A 17078-nucleotide genomic window follows, 5' to 3' on the forward strand; every position below is an offset into this window, starting at 1 on the left:
GGGAGGGCTGCAGCCGGCGGCGGCGGGGACGGCAGCGGCGGCCGGCGCACCGCCCGGCCGTACGGGTCCGGTCCGACTCCGCTCAGAGCCGCGCCGCGGCTGATTGGTGCCCGGCTGAGTCAACACGCCAGCCGGCCATTCCCTGCTGATGGACCGGAGGCGTGACGACGAGCACCTGACCCGGTTACAGGACCAAGGCCGGGGCGGCGGAGGCACGACTCGGTCTGTCATTGTGACCTGGAACGCCAGATTAGCTGCAAAGCAGTAGTTTGGCGTTTTGAACGCCGACTAGAACCCGTTCCTCTGTCATAAACACTGGTTTAAAAACGGCATGCATTTTTGTCGCATTCTACTATACAAGGAAATAAGGCAAGACAAGCCCGATATTTTAGCGAACCTTACGACCTGTTTCGTCTCAAATTTTGCTGCTGTCAAACTGTCAAGAATTGTGTTAAATGTCTTCCTCTCTACCTTGCTCCACTGCTGCACACACCGCCTCTGGCCGGGTGAAGCTATCAGCCAGTGTCGCAGGGGCGGGCGACATTCATCTCACCAGAGATCTGCGGCGGGTCGGGAAATTGGCCTCCGTTGTCCGGGCTGCCGTCGGCGGCTGTTTTGACTGGCCCCCGGCTGTTATTGCGGCCAACTGACGCCAGGGGCAGCTCCAGGAGCTCGGAAAGGGAGGACGCTATTTCGGTAGTAGAATTCCTTTATTATTTTCTCTCGCTCACAGCGTCAGTGCCTTGCTGATTGTTCCGGTCGGACTCTTGGTCCTTCAGCTCACTGGGTGGGTAGACCATCCCGCCGCGCCTGGCTGTCCGGCGGCACAGCCTACCTAGCCAGGTGTTATCTCCGCCGCGCCCGAGCACGGCTCCTGCCGCCGTGCCGCCGCGGGCCGCGCTGGTGTAGTAGGGTGACCCTTTTTGCAACTTTTTTTTAGAAGTTAGCCAGCACGCCCCTAGATCGACGTGGCTTGATGCCCTGAGTACGAAAATACCATTTTTGACCAGAAATTTTGAATTTGGAAGCCCGCCCCAAAATTTAAAGATGGGAAAATGAGCATATTTTTGCGATTCTGGCACTTTCGGTGCAGGTATTCGATAGTTGCTATTTAAAAAGCATAGTGAAATGGCATAATATAAGTTACGACACTAATTCTGCGCCGGCATGGCAAGTTTCATACATCTACACCCGTTTTACCGCTTTTTATCGCTGTTTTTTCCGACGAGAGTCAGCCGCCCGCAGCTCCCGAGTTTCATAGATCTGTCCATAGATGGCAGCACAATGGGCTTCACGTCTCGGCTTTGGGGAAGGTTTTCAGAGTGTCTTTTAGTGTTGTTTCCATTCCAGTATGAAGGAACTGGCATGTTTTTATGTTTTTGTCGCCATTAGCCCTATATTTGATCACATTTGTAATATATTCCAGCTTGAAAACTACACAATTCAGCGAAAAATCGCATTTAACTCGCGGTTGTTTCCAGTAACGTGTCTAACGGCAAATGAGAGCTGTCTGACCATGGGCTCTGGAACCTTTGGGACCTAGGAAATGGAACATGAGAGCACTGGGGCACCGTGTCCGCTTTAACTATGACAATAAACACTAATTATCCCATGGACGTTGCCAGGAAAGTGTGAGAGTTTGCAGCGTCTCTCGGCCATTTAACGGCGCTGTGCAGCCTGAAAAAGACAATTGTCTACAAATGAGATCTGTATTGCACGAGTTACCACACTGTGTGCCCATAACATACAGGGTGTCCAGAAAAAACGGATACTATTATTTTTTGCTGTAATTCTGTGCGATATTAGCTCGGTGTGCGATATTAGCTCGGCGGCGCAGCTGATCAGCTGTGACGATCAGCTGTGCCCTACTTCTGATGGCCTTGGCTTTGCGGCGCCGGTCGGCGGCGCAGCTGATTGAGCGTCGGCTGTCACGCGACAGACCATTGGCTGTGCCGCGGACACGGCCGTGCCGCGCCCGGTGATTGGCCCGGGCCCAGGACGCCGCTCTGTGGCGGCAGTTTGCGCGGGCTTCTCCGCTCTCTTCCGGCTGGGACTTGTGCGAGGGCGGTTGTGTCGGGGTGCGCTCCGTGCAATAAATTACTACAAGCTATTTCGGCACGATGGAGGACGGAGTCAACTCGGGAGCGGTGGCGGCGGTGGGCGGCGCTGGTGGGGCATTTGATGCCCGGCTCATTCCGGAGTTCGACGGCGCCGGAGACGTGGTACAGTGGCACACGCGCGCCCAGATGCTGTGCGAGCTCCGAGGCGCGTCTCTGGCAGCCGTCCTGCCCCTGCGACTGACCGGCGGCGCCTTCGCCGTATGGTCGCAGATGCCGGTCGCCGACCGTGGCTCCGCTGACGCCGTCCGGGATGCGCTGTTCACAGCGTTTGCGCCAGACCCGTTCACGGCGTATGAGGCTTTCGTCAGCCGCCGCTTGCAGCACGGAGAGTCGGCCGACGTCTTCCTGGCCGACCTCCGGAGGCTCGCGGCCCTGTTCGGTGGCGTGCCGGACCGCATGCTCGTGTGCGCGTTCGTGGCGGGTCTGCCTGAGACGACCCGGCAGGTGATACGGGCTGGCACTCGCGCCGAGTCGCTGGAGCTCGCCAGTGTTCTGGCGCGCGCGCGCGCTGTGCTGAGCGATGAGCGTGAGGCGGTGACGGCAGCGGCGCGCTGTGAGCCGCCGGCCCGGAGCCGGCCAGGCCGTGATCGGCCTGCTCGCCGCCGGCTGCCCCGACGCTGCTGGACCTGCGACCGTCCCGGCCACTTCGCTGCTGACTGCCCGGAAAACGGGCGCGGAGCGGAGGCGTCAGCGCCAGCCTCCTCTCCCAGCCAGTAGGCGCTGGCACTCTGCCGACGAGACGGCTGCAGGTGAACGGAGTCAGCTGCTTGGCGCTGGTGGACACCGGCTGCACGCGCAGCATCGTCCACGTGACGCGCTGCCCGCTGTGGACAGAACGCCGGATCAACGTGATCACGGTGAGTGGTGGTCGGTACGAGTGCCGCGGCACCGGGCCTGTGCGCGTTGGGGTGTGCAGCGGTGTGAGCGCTGACGTCAACGCGCTTGTGGTCGCCGACCGACCGCTGGGTTTCGACTTGGTGCTCGGGATGGACGCAGTGGTGGCTCTGGGCGGAGTGACTGTGAAATCGGCAGACGAGTCGGTCTTCGGGTGCGAGTTGACCGAAGTCGCGGGCGGCGCGGCGGGCGAGCCGGTGGCTGCCCGGCCGGCCCGGCCTGTGAGTGTGACGAGAGGCGCGGCGGGCGAGCCGGTGGCTGCCCGGCCGGCCCGGCCTGTGAGTGTGACGGGAGGCGCGGTGGGCGAGCCGGTGGCTGCCCGGCCGGCCCCGCCTGTGAGTGTGACGGGAGGCGCGGCGGGCGAGCCGGTGGCTGCCCGGCCGGCCCGGCCTGTGAGTGTGACGGGAGGCGCGGCGGGCGAGCCGGTGGCTGCCCGGCCGGCCCCGCCTGTGAGTGTGACGGGAGGCGCGGCGGGCGAGCCGGTGGCTGCCCGGCCGGCAGGGTCGGCGACGGTAGCGGAGGGAGCTGCGGCCGCCGCCACCAGTGGGACTCGGTCGCCTGAGGGATTGACTGTGGAGGCGAAAGACTTCGTTGCTCGGTTTGACGGGACCGCCCAGGTTTGGACAGTCGCCTGGAAGTGGGCAGACGGTGTCGGACCGGACTGCCTCAGCAACCGAGTTGCGGAGTACAGAGTCCCACCCGCCGTGCGACAGGAGTACGACGCGGAGCTGGAGTCGTGGCTCCGGAACGGCTGGCTCCAGCCGTACGACGAGGCGGTTCATGGACCACCCCGAGGACTCGTGCCGCTGATGGCGGTGCCGCAGGCCAACAAGGTACGGCCGGTGCTCGACATGCGCGAACTGAACGCTCATGTTGCAGCGTACAGCGCGGACGCCGATGTCTGTGCCGAACACCTGCGCAAGTGGCGCCGTCACGGCCGCCGTGTGGCTGTGGTCGACCTGCGCCGCGCCTACCTGCAGCTGAGGCTGGATCGGCGGCTGTGGCCTTATCAGACTGTGATGCTGCACGGACGGCGCCACTGCTTGACAAGGCTCGGATTTGGCTTGAATGTTGCGCCGCTGCTGATGAAAGCCGTGGTCCGTGCCGTCCTGTCACAGGACTCGGCCGTCGAGCGGGCCGTCTCCCCGTACGTCGACGACCTGTTGGTGGACGAGGAGGTGGTGAGTGCCGAGCGGGTGGTGGAACACTTTCGCCGGTTCGGACTCGAGTGTAAGCCGCCTGCTCGGGCCGAAGACGGAGCTCGCATGCTCGGCCTCCGCGTACAGCCCGTCGCTGGAGAGCTGCAGTGGTCACGTGACTGTGCCGTCGTCCCGCCGCCAGAGGTCGTGACTCGCCGTGCGGTGTTCGCCTGGTGCGGCCGGCTGGTGGCTCACTTCCCGGTCTGCGGTTGGCTGCGGCCAGCCGCCGCCTGGGTCAAGCGGCACGTCAACCAGCTCACCGAAGGCTGGGACGACGCCACCGACGATGGCACCCTGAGCGCTCAGATCGCCTACATCCAAGAACGGCTGGCGGGAGCGGACCCGGCTCGCGGCCAGTGGTGCTGGACTGGCGACCGTGCTGTCGTCTGGGCCGACGCGAGCTCGATCGCGTTCGGCGTCGTCATCGAGACGCCGGACGGTGGGGTGATGGAAGACGCCTCCTGGTTGCGGCCGAGCGGATCGTCAGCACACATCAATATGGCTGAGCTCGACGCCGCCGTCCGCGGCCTGAACCTGGCCATCGCCTGGGGCGCGACGGAGATAGAGCTCCGCACGGACTCGGCCACGGTGCACCGGTGGCTCAGTGACGCGCTGAGTGGGCGCACGCGCTTGCGAACTCGTGCGGCGGGCGAGATGCTGATCCGTCGGCGAGTCAGTCTCATCCGGGAGCTGACGGAGGAGCTGCAGCTGGAGCTCACTGTGACCCTCGTCCGCTCGGCTGAGAATCTCGCCGACGCGTTGACTCGAGTGCCAAAGGACTGGGTGCGCGAGCAGAGTGCGGCTGACGGCGTGCCGGCCGAGGCCGCTGCTGTTGGGGCCGAGGACGACGCGGCAGGTGCGGGCGCCGAGGGCGAGCTCGCCGCCTCCGTCCGAGCGGTGCACGAGCGGGCAGGCCATCCCGGCATTCGCCGAACGCTATACTTTGCTCGGCGCGACGTGTCGTGTGATGTGCCGAGGGCGACTGTGCGAGCGGTGGTGCGCGGCTGTGACATTTGCCGCTCGATCGACCCGGCGCCGGTGCGGTGGCGGCACGGCTCTCTCGGTGTCAAGGAGACGTGGCAGCGTGTGGCGATGGACGTCACGCACTACCAGGGTCGGGCCTACCTGTCCGTGATCGACTGCGGCCCGTCGCGGTTTTGTGTGTGGCGGCAGCTGCGGCGGGCGGATGCGGTGGAGGTTTGCGGCCACCTGGAGCAGATGTTCCACGAGCGCGGCGCGCCGACTGAAATCCTCGCAGATAATGACACAGTGTTTCGCGGGCGTCAGGTCGCGGCTCTCACGGCTCGGTGGGGCGTCAGCCTAAGATTCCGAGCCGTGCACCAGCCGGGCGGTAATGGGGTGGTGGAACGGTGCCACCGCTCCATCAAAGTGATCGCGGCGAGGCGGACGTGCTCGGTCGCGGAGGCCGTCCACATTTATAACGTGACGCCCCGCGACGGTGAAACTACGGGCTCGGCGCCGGCCGCGGGCGTCTACCGATACGCCATGAGGGACTGCATCCGCCCGGCAGCGGCCGGTGAGAGTGCTGACCAGGAGCCGCCAGCTGTGTCCGACGGCGAGCAGCTGCGGGTCGGCGACCAGGTGTGGATGCGGCGCCGGGGAACCCGCTGCACGGACACGTCCCGCCGCGGTGTCGTCACCAGCGGTGTGTCGCGGCAGGTGGTTGAGGTGGACGGCGTGCCGTGGCACGTGCGTGACCTGCGGCCGCGGCACGAGAGCCCGTGCCGCGACGATGGCGACGATGCGCAGTCAGATGGCGAGGCGCCGCCGATCATTGTCGACCTCCCGAGTGGCGGCGATGAGCGCCCAGCTGATGTGGCTGCCGACGGCCCTCCGCTCCGCCGCAGCGAGCGCGAGCGGAGACCGCCACGACACTGGTGCGAGTGTTAGGTTGAATCAGGTAGCAGTGTGCCGTACGGCTCGGGCGGCGCCGGCCGGCGGCACAACTGATCAGCTGTGATGTGTGATGTGTTTGTGATTCTATGGAATCAGGGAGCGGTGTGCGATATTAGCTCGGTGTGCGATATTAGCTCGGCGGCGCAGCTGATCAGCTGTGACGATCAGCTGTGCCCTACTTCTGATGGCCTTGGCTTTGCGGCGCCGGTCGGCGGCGCAGCTGATTGAGCGTCGGCTGTCACGCGACAGACCATTGGCTGTGCCGCGGACACGGCCGTGCCGCGCCCGGTGATTGGCCCGGGCCCAGGACGCCGCTCTGTGGCGGCAGTTTGCGCGGGCTTCTCCGCTCTCTTCCGGCTGGGACTTGTGCGAGGGCGGTTGTGTCGGGGTGCGCTCCGTGCAATAAATTACTACAAATTCCGAAAATAAACACCTTACATTTTAAAATGGCACATGCTTGTATTCGCCAAAATATGGCAAAACAGACAGCAGGTGCCACATGGCATGTTAACACTTTGGTTAGTTGCGGCAGCTCCTCAAAGCAGATACTCAATATGAGCGGCCTTTCGGCGGATCAGCTCCAGCACTAGCACAGGCTGCAGGTGACCGATGGTCATGTTGACCATCTCGGAGGGCAAGCAGACAACTTTCCAACGACGCATTACAGTGCTCATGAGTTTTGCCAAATCTTGCACTATAAGCACATGAATTTGGAACAAAAACGGCACGTGCGTTAAAGGGATTATCAGGGTTTGAAAATTGAAAGGAATCGGAATGTATTGCCTATCAGTTAAGTCTCCAGACTCTGCCGATTTCAACGATATACATAAAATGCCTATTGATGCTGTACTTTGCAAGTTATAGCCGTTTGAAAAACGACAAAAATGTACTTATTCACGCAAAACAAGTACTTGAGCGGTCAGATTGGCCCATCACTATAATGTAAACAAAGCGGCCTAGCGAAATTTTGCGGGACTGAGGATTTCTACAAGATTTCGGTGATAGGCATTGGTTGTCGATATACGATGGATTTTTTTGTTAAGAACTCGACTGAAATTGAAACAAATTGAAGATTTGCTTGTCTAAGGCAGCAAGATTTATAAACATCACCAAATTTATCATATGCAATTGGAGCTTGTTTCAGTTTTTTTTATAGCAGGGTCATGATACATTTTTCATTCAATGGTAGATTCGTCATGGTACAGTACAATTTCAATGGTAATTTCGAGTAATTTTTGTCATTAAATTGAAACTGCAAGTACATCCCACAAAAGAGCTTATCCTCTTCAAGTTTCAGTCTTGATCTGACTGATAAGTGATTTGTCAAGAGTGCGAAAAGTGAGGTGACAAGAGAGCTACAGGTTTTTCAAGATTTAAGTGTTCTTGAATAGCAGGTTGTACAACATTGTGCTGTGACATAACCACTGGGCCTTGTGCCCCCTGTGACAGAGCCCCTGCATCAGCTGATCTGACACGGTTGGGCTCGCAAGTTGCAAAGAACGTCTTGGTGCTCTTAATTATGATTGATGATTGTGCTGTGAAAGGAGGGTACCCACATGGCAAAATACATTTGTATGTAATTTCTTGCCACAGTACCCACCTGCATGTACATTTTTGTTGTCTTTGTGTGAAAAATGAATATATTTTAAGGAAAATTAAGGCATTTCTGTTTGAAACATGCAGAAATTGTGTGATGCTGTCCCGGCAACTCATGTGGAACAGAACAGGCTGCAGAGTGCCAGATCGTGCTTGAACAGAGAGAATCATCAGCTATCTACATATGTGCATGCTTTCAAGTTCCCTGCCTTTTCCCACATTCTACTTGCCAGTTGTGAAAAGGATCGGACAAGGCGAGGTACTCATGCTCATGGTGCCACCATGTGCAATTACTGACTGGCGAATTCGGTGGCTAAAAATCATTAACGCTCTATGGATAATTATTCTGCTCTTATGTTCAGTATGTTGATATCAGAAACTCGCCGAGGTATCCTGTCCTGTGGCATTTCTTAGTTCAAAAATGTAAGCATTACACTCATCAGTGATGTAACTTGTATTTACATCCATGAACAAACAATGTGCAAAGGGGCTACCCAACCAGGTACAAGCAGTAGTGTCTACAGCGTAGCGCGTACCGCCTCCGCAGGGGGCGCGCCCCTCTACAATGGGCATGCGCGAACCCCTTCTCTGCAATGGGCGTGCCGGCGAACGTACGCGAGCGATCACGGGTCGCCACCACCAGCTGGCGACTGACGGCGCAAGGCCATAAAACTACGACGGCGGGCCCGGCAGCAGCCGGCGCTCGGCAGGCGCTACAGCGCGCGTTGTGGGGGGGGGGGGCGTTGGACGCGGGATGGGCGCACAGTCGCGCACCACGACCGACGGCGACATCACCTGCTGCGTCTGGCTCGGCGAGCGCAGCTGGGAGCCGGCTGGAACAGACAGAGCGGCGTCACCCGGCGGAGACTGAAGGTCTGGTGAGTCGGACGGGCACCTCCGGCACTGTCGGCAGGGCGGCCGATTTGAGCGCAGCGCTATCCAGTCGGACTGACGGCAGCACAGAGACCAGCTGTCCGTGCAGGCAGTACCGGCGGCCCGAGTCGCTGCTGCTGCGGACCCGGCCCGGTACCGGCGCCGGGTGGTGGCCGGCCGCGGCCGGGAGCGGGTCCGCCGTCCGCTCCGCGTCCCCGGCCGCCCCGCTGGGGTGGCCGGGGAGGTGATCACATCGCGCGCGCGTGCGCACCGGCGATGGGCGCGCGCTGGCCGCCGGTGCCGCCGAAGGGCGCGCGCCCGCCGCCGGTGCTGATGGGATGGGCGCGCTGGCCGCCGGTGTCGATGGACGCGCGCCCGCCGACGGTGCCCGATGGGCGCGCGCTGGCCGCCGGTGCCGATGTGCGCCCGCCCGCCGCCGGTGCTGATGGGATGGGCGCGCGCCGGCCGCCGGTGCCGATGGGATGGGCGCGCGCCAGCCGCCGGTGCCGATGGGCGCGCGCCCGCCGCCGGTGCTGATGGGATGGGCGCGCTGGCCGCCGGTGCCGATGGGATGGGCGCGCGCTCGCCGCCGGTGCCGATGGGATGGTCGCGCGCCGGCCGCCGGTGCCGATGGGCGCGCGCCGGCCGCCGGTGCCGATGGGATGGGCGCGCGCCGGCCGCCGGTGCCGATGGGCGCGCGCCCGCCGCCGGTGCTGATGGGATGGGCGCGCTGGCCGCCGGTGCCGATGGGATGGTCGCGCGCCCGCCGACAGTGCCCGATGGGGGCGCGCGCTGGCCGCCGGTGCCGATGTGCGCGCGCCCGCCGCCGGTGCCGATGGGATGGGCGCGCACCGGCCGCCGGTGCCGATGGGCGCGCCCGCCGCCGGTGCCGATGGACGCGCGCCCGCCGACGGTGCCCGATGGGCGCGCGCTGGCCGCCGGTGCCGATGTGCGCGCGCCCGCCGCCGGTGCCGATGGGATGGGCGCGCGCTCGCCGCCGGTGCCGATGGGATGGTCGCGCGCCGGCCGCCGGTGCCGATGGGATGGGCGCGCGCTCGCCGCCGGTGCCGATGGGATGGTCGCGCGCCGGCCGCCGGTGCCGATGGGCGGCGGGCGCGCGCCGGCCGCCGGTGCCGATGGGATGGGCGCGCACCGTCCGCCGGTGCCGATGGGCGCGCGCCCGCCGCCGGTGCCGATGGGGCCGGCCGCCGGTGCCGATGGGCGCGCGCCGGCCGCCTATCAAGTTTACCTGTCCAGATGTACAGAAAGAATGTTCAGTCTGTCAAATACATGTACAGCTGATATACCTACCCTGTAGCTGCAACTGTTTTGACCATGTGGCCCAGCAAAGTTATCTGGCCTAGGTAATGATTGTGATTCAGGGATGAATCCCTGGGAAGAAAATATAGATGATGGTGCTTCAGGAGACTGAGGAGTGTCGTGAAGAAGCATTCCTTAATTAGTGTTAGTCACCATCCAAGCCATATGACCAAAACACACCACATCAATATTATACCAAAATTATATTTAAAAACTTTTTGGTTGGTTACACACAAGTTTTTTAGGTGACCACACTCAAACACGAGACTACTAGGGTGCCAACGTCACTTGTCAGGCTCAATGCACCAGCTGCTGTTCATACAATTTGCAAGACTCAACATCAGCTATCAGGTTCTACATCACATCAAGTGTTCAATGTAACAATGTTTGTGCCACTTTTACAAGTTGTGCTAAAAACCAGTTCAATTACAAAGGAAATCAAACTCACCTTCCACGACTGCTATTGACGGTGCGGCATGTGGTGACGTTCTAGCCCGTTCTCCAAGCAAAAGATCTTGAGGGTTGAAGTGGCAGCTACACACAAGTGCTTCGTCAACCTGCTTGTCCACCAAGCCATCTTCTAGTTAGGACAGCTGTCAGCTACCCAAGCAAGTCTCCTAAAAACAGCATGACTTTGTGATCAAAGGTCTGGGAAAATTGCAAGGCTTGCTATTCCAGTACAAGTAACAGATAACAAGTAACCACAGATAGTACATTGAGTACTTTAGTTATATGTGTAGATGAACTCCGAGTTGTAGGTTGTAGGTTGTAAGCATGTAGGTTGTAGGTTCGTGGGGGGCTGTAGTTCTTACCTGGTTTCCATATATCTTGATATACACCTCAACCTAGGATGAAGGTAAACAATGGCCATTTCCCTATTTTGCACTCTTTTAAAACTGAAGAAATCCACAAAACAAAATTATGAAAAGAAAGAACACATCTTTCTTAGGTAGAAAAGTGAGATCACATCACATCACACAAAGATACCTGACACTTTTTAGGTACATAAAACATTAACATTTATAAGTTACAACCAACCACGTGTTGAGTCAGGCAAGATATTGTTCGTTGTGTTCGTTGTGTTACGGACCTATGCTATATTTCCCTATTTTGTCTTGGGAAAATATAATGGAGCATGTAATCCATTATATTTTCCCTAGATCCATTATATTTTCCCTAGATCCATTATATTTTCCCTAGAAATATTTAGAAAAGTCTCCGCTAGTGTAAACCCTATGGGCGTTTAGAGATGGACCACCGAGTACTCGCAAGTTTACGCGGCTGGCAGCCGCGAAAACTTTGGAGGCCCACCATTGCAAAATTAGGCAATTTTGAGACGAATGACTTTGGATTGGGGCTTCAGTCACCTTCTTCTACACGTTTCACTGAGTAAGTCCGAAATTTTGGAAAAAACCCTGATAATACCTTTAATGAATGCGACTTAATTTCCGTAGTATCTTTTTTTTCTGGACACCCTGTACTTCACATAAAATACGACGGACGCACAGCGCCAGACAAGCAGCGCTCATCACAGCGGGACGACGGAAAACACAGCATTGTATGTACAAGGTCTTTGCGCAGTAAATAAGTTTCTTATCGTCCGTGCCTGGCTTTTCCTGTCGCCCCGACCGGCGCGCCCGACTCCCGGTCTGCTGCTGAATTTGGTGCATTTAGCTCTCCGAGCTGTCTATCCCTCCTTCTCTGCTGTGGTTTTGACTGGGCGGTACTTCTTCTTCACCACCTGTCCTGGGTTTCGCCTCCTCCACGCCAGCTTGTTTAGCGCATGGCCGTTAGGGTGTGTCACTAATCGCAATGCAAGGTGCTCCATCGATTTTATTGTGCTCCACTCATGTGGAAAGGGCGTGGCATTGTTAATTTCCCGCAAATTTTAACCCCCAGGCGGCGCCGAGCGAGAGAAGTTTGCCCTATCTCACAACATAGGCGACCCTAGCGCCCCTGGCGGCTGTTTGCGAAACTAACAGGCCGTTGACTGTATGGGCTTATCCCTGCTCTCTGTAAGCGCGTCTAGGGACAAATAATAGTATGGGCAGATTGCAGAGAGTGCAAGCTAATGACGAATACCTATAATGAATACAATATATTGTCACAGGGGCCCATGGGAACATTCTTCAAGTTGGGGTGCAAGCCCACAATACCTGACATGACGCATATGAAATAGTAGCGTAGTCAGGGGGTCCCAGGAGGCACGTGCCATCTAGTCCCCCCCCCCCTATCGCATTCAGAGGACCCCTCGGGTCGGAGGGGCTCTGTGGCACCAGTTTACCGCTCAGGGTCTATGCTGGCCATATTTCGATTCAGAAAGAATAGGGCTCGTAACAGCACCTCGTGAGTCCAAAGAAGCCTCACTAAATTGTCCATGAGGGTTACACGCCGGCTTCTGAAGGCTACTGGCGGCCTCTGAGGGCCCTTTACCGGCCTCTTATGGCCGCTAGCGTGCCTCTGAGAGTCCTTGCCGGCCCAAGAGGGGCCATATCTAGGGCCTTACGCCAACCTGTAATCAGTAATGGCCTCACACCAATGTCTCTGACGGCCCCATTACGACGACTGTGAGACTGAGGGCCCTCACTGGTGCTTCTGAGAGCCCAACCGGCCATAAAGACCCCTGCGGTACCAACTGACCTCTGAGGGTCCACGCTGACTATATTTCAGCTGAGAAAGACCTCACAGGTCTCGTAAGAGCACCTCATGAGCCCCTAAGTAGCCACACTAAGATCTCCGTCAGGGTCTATGCCGGCTTCTGAGGATCCCATAACGGAGACCGTGAGGGCCCTCAGCAGGGCCTCTGAGGGTTCACAACCAGCACCTCTGAGAGACCCACACCAGTGGTTCTAAGGGCCCATAAGGACACCACTGAGGGTCCCACAAGTCAGTGCCACACCATTTATGCAACCCTATATTGGTGGCTCTGAGGTACCCACACCTGCGCCTGTGAGGGTTCGGCAAAAGCATATCTGACGGCCACCTACCTGCAACTCTGAGGGCCCTACACCAGAGACTGAGGGCCGCACTGGCGTCTCAGAGTACCTTGTCGGTATCTAAGGACCCCACAGGGCTTCTGAAAATGCCGCCGGCCTCTGTGGGCCCCTTGCCGGTCTGAGGTCCCCCTCCCCGGTCGTTGAGGGCCCCCTGCCGACTTTTAAAGGGTTCGCACCAGCAGCTCTAAGGGCCACACACCCACATGTAACGGACCCACACCAGTGTTTCTGAGGGTCCACAACGGCGTCTGTATTCTGTGAGGACTAGTGGTGTCAATTTCAGGAAACGTATGTCCAATGTCCGTCCAATGTCCAATACTTACTTCGACTGTCCGTCAAAAAATGTCCAAGCCAGCCATTTGTCCAAAGATGTCCGACGCCTACGCAGTAGTTTACACTCAACACTGCTATTTAATTTGCTTTTAATGCACCATTACCAGCTGAAAAGTGTTAATCATATCGAAAACTGAGCTTTCTAATAGCCAATCAATGTTAAACACGATTACTTTATAAAAATGTTGAGGTGTAGCAAGCGATCGTCCAAAGTTGTCCAAAGCCTGCTGTCATTGTCCAACCGAATTCCGAATTGGACATTGGACAAAATCGGAATTCCGAAGATTCAAGTTCCGATTGACACCACTAGTGAGGACCCTCACCGGCGCTTATGAGGGATTCACACTAGCACCTCTGAGGGGCCACACGGGCGTCTGTGAGGACCCCACACCAGTGCCTCTAAAGGCCCCTAATTGGAGGCTCTGAAGGCCCTGCATCGGTGATACTGAGGGTCCTACCAAAGGCACAACACAAGCCATTAGTCTCCTTCTGAGTCCCACACGCCGCCCTCCCACCATAGGCGGTGGAACGGGGAGGGCACCGGGGCACCGTGCCCCCTCTGATTTGGGCATTTTAACATTAGCCCTATGGGCGTTGCATGGAAAGAATGGGACCAAAAGTCGGCAGTGTCCCCCCCCCCCCCTCCACTTAATTGAAGGTGTTCCGCCGCTACTGCCTCCCACCGGAGCGAGTAAACCTGTATCGATCAACGACTTTACCAACGTTGTACGTCATAATGTTCTCATCACGCCAAATCAAATACCATCCGGAACCAAAATGGTCCAGTATAAAATATGACCTACCAAAGTTATGATCAAGTTCAGATAAAATCAAAGTGGGATGACAATAGCAGGTGTTCTTAAATCGATGCCGAATCAGCAGAAACCATTCACATGCAAGAGAAATACCTTGTGCTAATGTTTATATAAAAACAGACATGTAGGTCCATAAAAGGGAGCAGAGATCCTTCATCGTTGCATCAATGTTGAGGGGGCGGCGCCCACTCGGCTCTCAAGTTGGAGTGGGGGGGGGGGGGGGGGTAAGCGCCCCCACTGCCCCCCCCCCTGTTCCCCGGGGTCTATGCAGTGAACGACGCTACAAAAAAAAAAAACATGTGACACCTAATAGCAGGCACTATAAACATGCGCTCGTATGTACGTATCCCGTCAGACGACGGGGATCGGGGGTAGTAGGGTAGACCGGGGCAAGTCGCCCCGCCGAGGTAAAACGCCTCACCGATGTTTCTCGGAACTGGCAAGGTTCTGGGGAAACATCCTCTCTTCTATAAAACGTGCACTATACGATCAGTATATGAGCAGACTGGAAAGAAATTGTGATGACGCTTTAGGGAGATAATGCCAAAAATGTGTTTTTGGAGTGATTTTTATGTTTTGTTGTCAGATTATGCATCATGGCGTTCTTTTATCGTCCACATCAGGTTAACGACTTTTATGTATTTTGAACGACTATTGTCTAACGCTTATAATGCCGGGTTGGTTCGTGTTAAATTATGTCTTCCTGGAGTGCAAGGCGTTGTTCTCTGACCGTACTACGTGATGGGGTAAAACGCCCCAGTAGGTCGCGGGGCAAAAAGCCCCATGGGGCGTTTTACCTCATGTGTTGTTCGGACTACCCACTTCCTAATGCTCGGTAGCTGGCGAACGGCATGTTTCTATGCATTTATATGTACTTTTCTCAGCAACTGGATGGCAAAGGAAGTATTTTGTTAACATTTGCATTGCAATAACTTATTATTTGGCCTTCTGAGGCAGGTGAAAAAACTGCTCACACAATAGTGTCGTAGCTGAACACCTGATAGGATGGAAGGTGCTAACTTCAGTGCCGTGCCTCCCAAGGTCTAACGGACCTCTCATATAAGATTTAGTCAACTAGCATGTTTAATCTTTAATCTAGAGTATGGGGCTTCTTGCCCCAGGCCGTGGGGCGTTTTGCCCTGGGGTTGGGGCAAAACGCCCTATTTGCAGTTGCTTCACAAATCACTTCCTAGCTGGGAGTCCGATCATAAGTGAATGAATTTGAGGGGTAGAATTTAAAGTAAAATGTCCAAAGAACGCATTGAGCACAAATTTGGCCTTCCAGGTGATGTGGGACAAAAGTTATGTAGCAAAATAAATTATCTGGGGCGTCTTGCCCCAGGCTACCCTACTATGCAACATACATTAACACAGAACTATTTCGTGCTTTAAGATGCATAACATCACATTTTCACCAACATTCTGAGTGCCAGACAAGCCAACAGCAAGGCGTCATTTCGGTAAAATGCATTTAATGATGATCGTAAGCTCACAAAGCATGGCGAGCGTGTTAGTTCAAAACATTGCCGCTAGGGGCGCTGAGGTCGCTAATGCTGAGAGATAGGCCAAAGTGTCGGCGGTCGGCGCCGCATGGGTGTTAATATTTGGGGGAAATAAAAAATGTCACACGGTTTCTACGTGTCTGGGGCACGATAAAATCAGTGGAGCACCATGTTTTGCGAAAAAAGTGCCCAAAATGACACACCCTAATGGCCGTCCTGTCGCCGAGCCCCTCTGACCTGCCCGGCCGCCTCCGTCGTCACTTTGACGGCTCGCTCCGTGGACTGCGTATGGCACGGCAGTCCGGTCAGGAGCGGGGTCTCCAAAAACTTCTCCAACTGGTCTCCGGTCATCCCTTGGGTCAGCGGCGGCTCCAGCGTGGCGCGGTCGAGGTCCACCAGGCTCCAGTAGGTCGCCGCTCGGACCCAGGGACTCGGAAGGGTCCGTGGGCGCCACGACGGCGCTGAACGATTCAGCGGCGACCTACTGGAGCCTGGTGGACCTCGACCGCGCCACGCTGGAGCCGCCGCTGACCCAAGGGATGACCGGAGACCAGTTGGAGAAGTTTTTAGAGACCCCGCTCCTGACCGGACTGCCGTGCCATACGCAGTCCACGGAGCGAGCCGTCAAAGTGACGACGGAGGCGGCCGGGCAGGTCAGAGGGGCTCGGCGACAGGACGGCCATGCGCTAAACAAGCTGGCGTGGAGGAGGCGAAACCCAGGACAGGTGGTGAAGAAGAAGTACCGCCCAGTCAAAACCACAGCAGAGAAGGAGGGATAGACAGCTCGGAGAGCTAAATGCACCAAATTCAGCAGCAGACCGGGAGTCGGGCGCGCCGGTCGGGGCGACAGGAAAAGCCAGGCACGGACGATAAGAAACTTATTTACTGCGCAAAGACCTTGTACATACAATGCTGTGTTTTCCGTCGTCCCGCTGTGATGAGCGCTGCTTGTCTGGCGCTGTGCGTCCGTCGTATTTTATGTGAAGTATGTTATGGGCACACAGTGCGGTAACTCGTGCAATACAGATCTCATTTGTAGACAATTGTCTTTTTCAGGCTGCACAGCGCCGTTAAATGGCCGAGAGACGCTGCAAACTCTCACACTTTCCTGGCAACGTCCATGGGATAATTAGTGTTTATTGTCATAGTTAAAGCGGACACGGTGCCCCAGTGCTCTCATGTTCCATTTCCTAGGTCCCAAAGGTTCCAGAGCCCATGGTCAGACAGCTCTCATTTGCCGTTAGACACGTTACTGGAAACAACCGCGAGTTAAATGCGATTTTTCGCTGAATTGTGTAGTTTTCAAGCTGGAATATATTACAAATGTGATCAAATATAGGGCTAATGGCGACAAAAACATAAAAACATGCCAGTTCCTTCATACTGGAATGGAAACAACACTAAAAGACACTCTGAAAACCTTCCCCAAAGCCGAGACGTGAAGCCCATTGTGCTGCCATCTATGGACAGATCTATGAAACTCGGGAGCTGCGGGCGGCTGACTCGTCGGAAA

The 17078-nt window shown here is 57.1% G+C and overlaps 1 protein-coding gene across 1 annotated transcript; it reads left to right on the forward strand.

Moving 5' to 3' along the window:
• The first annotated feature begins 2120 nt into the window (after positions 1-2120).
• LOC122383282 lies at positions 2121-6124 on the forward strand. The gene is made up of 3 exons (XM_043369559.1): positions 2121-2654; positions 2870-2977; positions 3728-6124. Exons 1-3 carry the CDS (start codon positions 2121-2123, stop codon positions 6122-6124), a joined length of 3039 nt encoding a protein of 1012 aa, XP_043225494.1.
• Positions 6125-17078: the final 10954 nt, after the last annotated feature.

The sequence above is a fragment of the Amphibalanus amphitrite genome, unplaced genomic scaffold, assembly GCF_019059575.1.
Source record: "Amphibalanus amphitrite isolate SeventyFive unplaced genomic scaffold, NRLGWU_Aamphi_draft 000159F_arrow, whole genome shotgun sequence".
Classification (NCBI taxonomy): Eukaryota; Metazoa; Arthropoda; class Thecostraca; order Balanomorpha; family Balanidae; genus Amphibalanus; species Amphibalanus amphitrite.

Excerpts from the sequence above, each read along its gene's own strand:
- LOC122383282 (XM_043369559.1), top strand. The coding sequence starts at position 2,121 with ATGGAGGACGGAGTCAACTCGGGAGCGGTGGCGGCGGTGGGCGGCGCT. Across the intron at positions 2,655-2,869 it reads TGAGCGATGAGCGTGAGGCG|GTGAACGGAGTCAGCTGCTT; the intron begins GTGACGGCAGCG and ends AGACGGCTGCAG. Across the intron at positions 2,978-3,727 it reads GCCGGATCAACGTGATCACG|GAGTACGACGCGGAGCTGGA; the intron begins GTGAGTGGTGGT and ends GCCGTGCGACAG.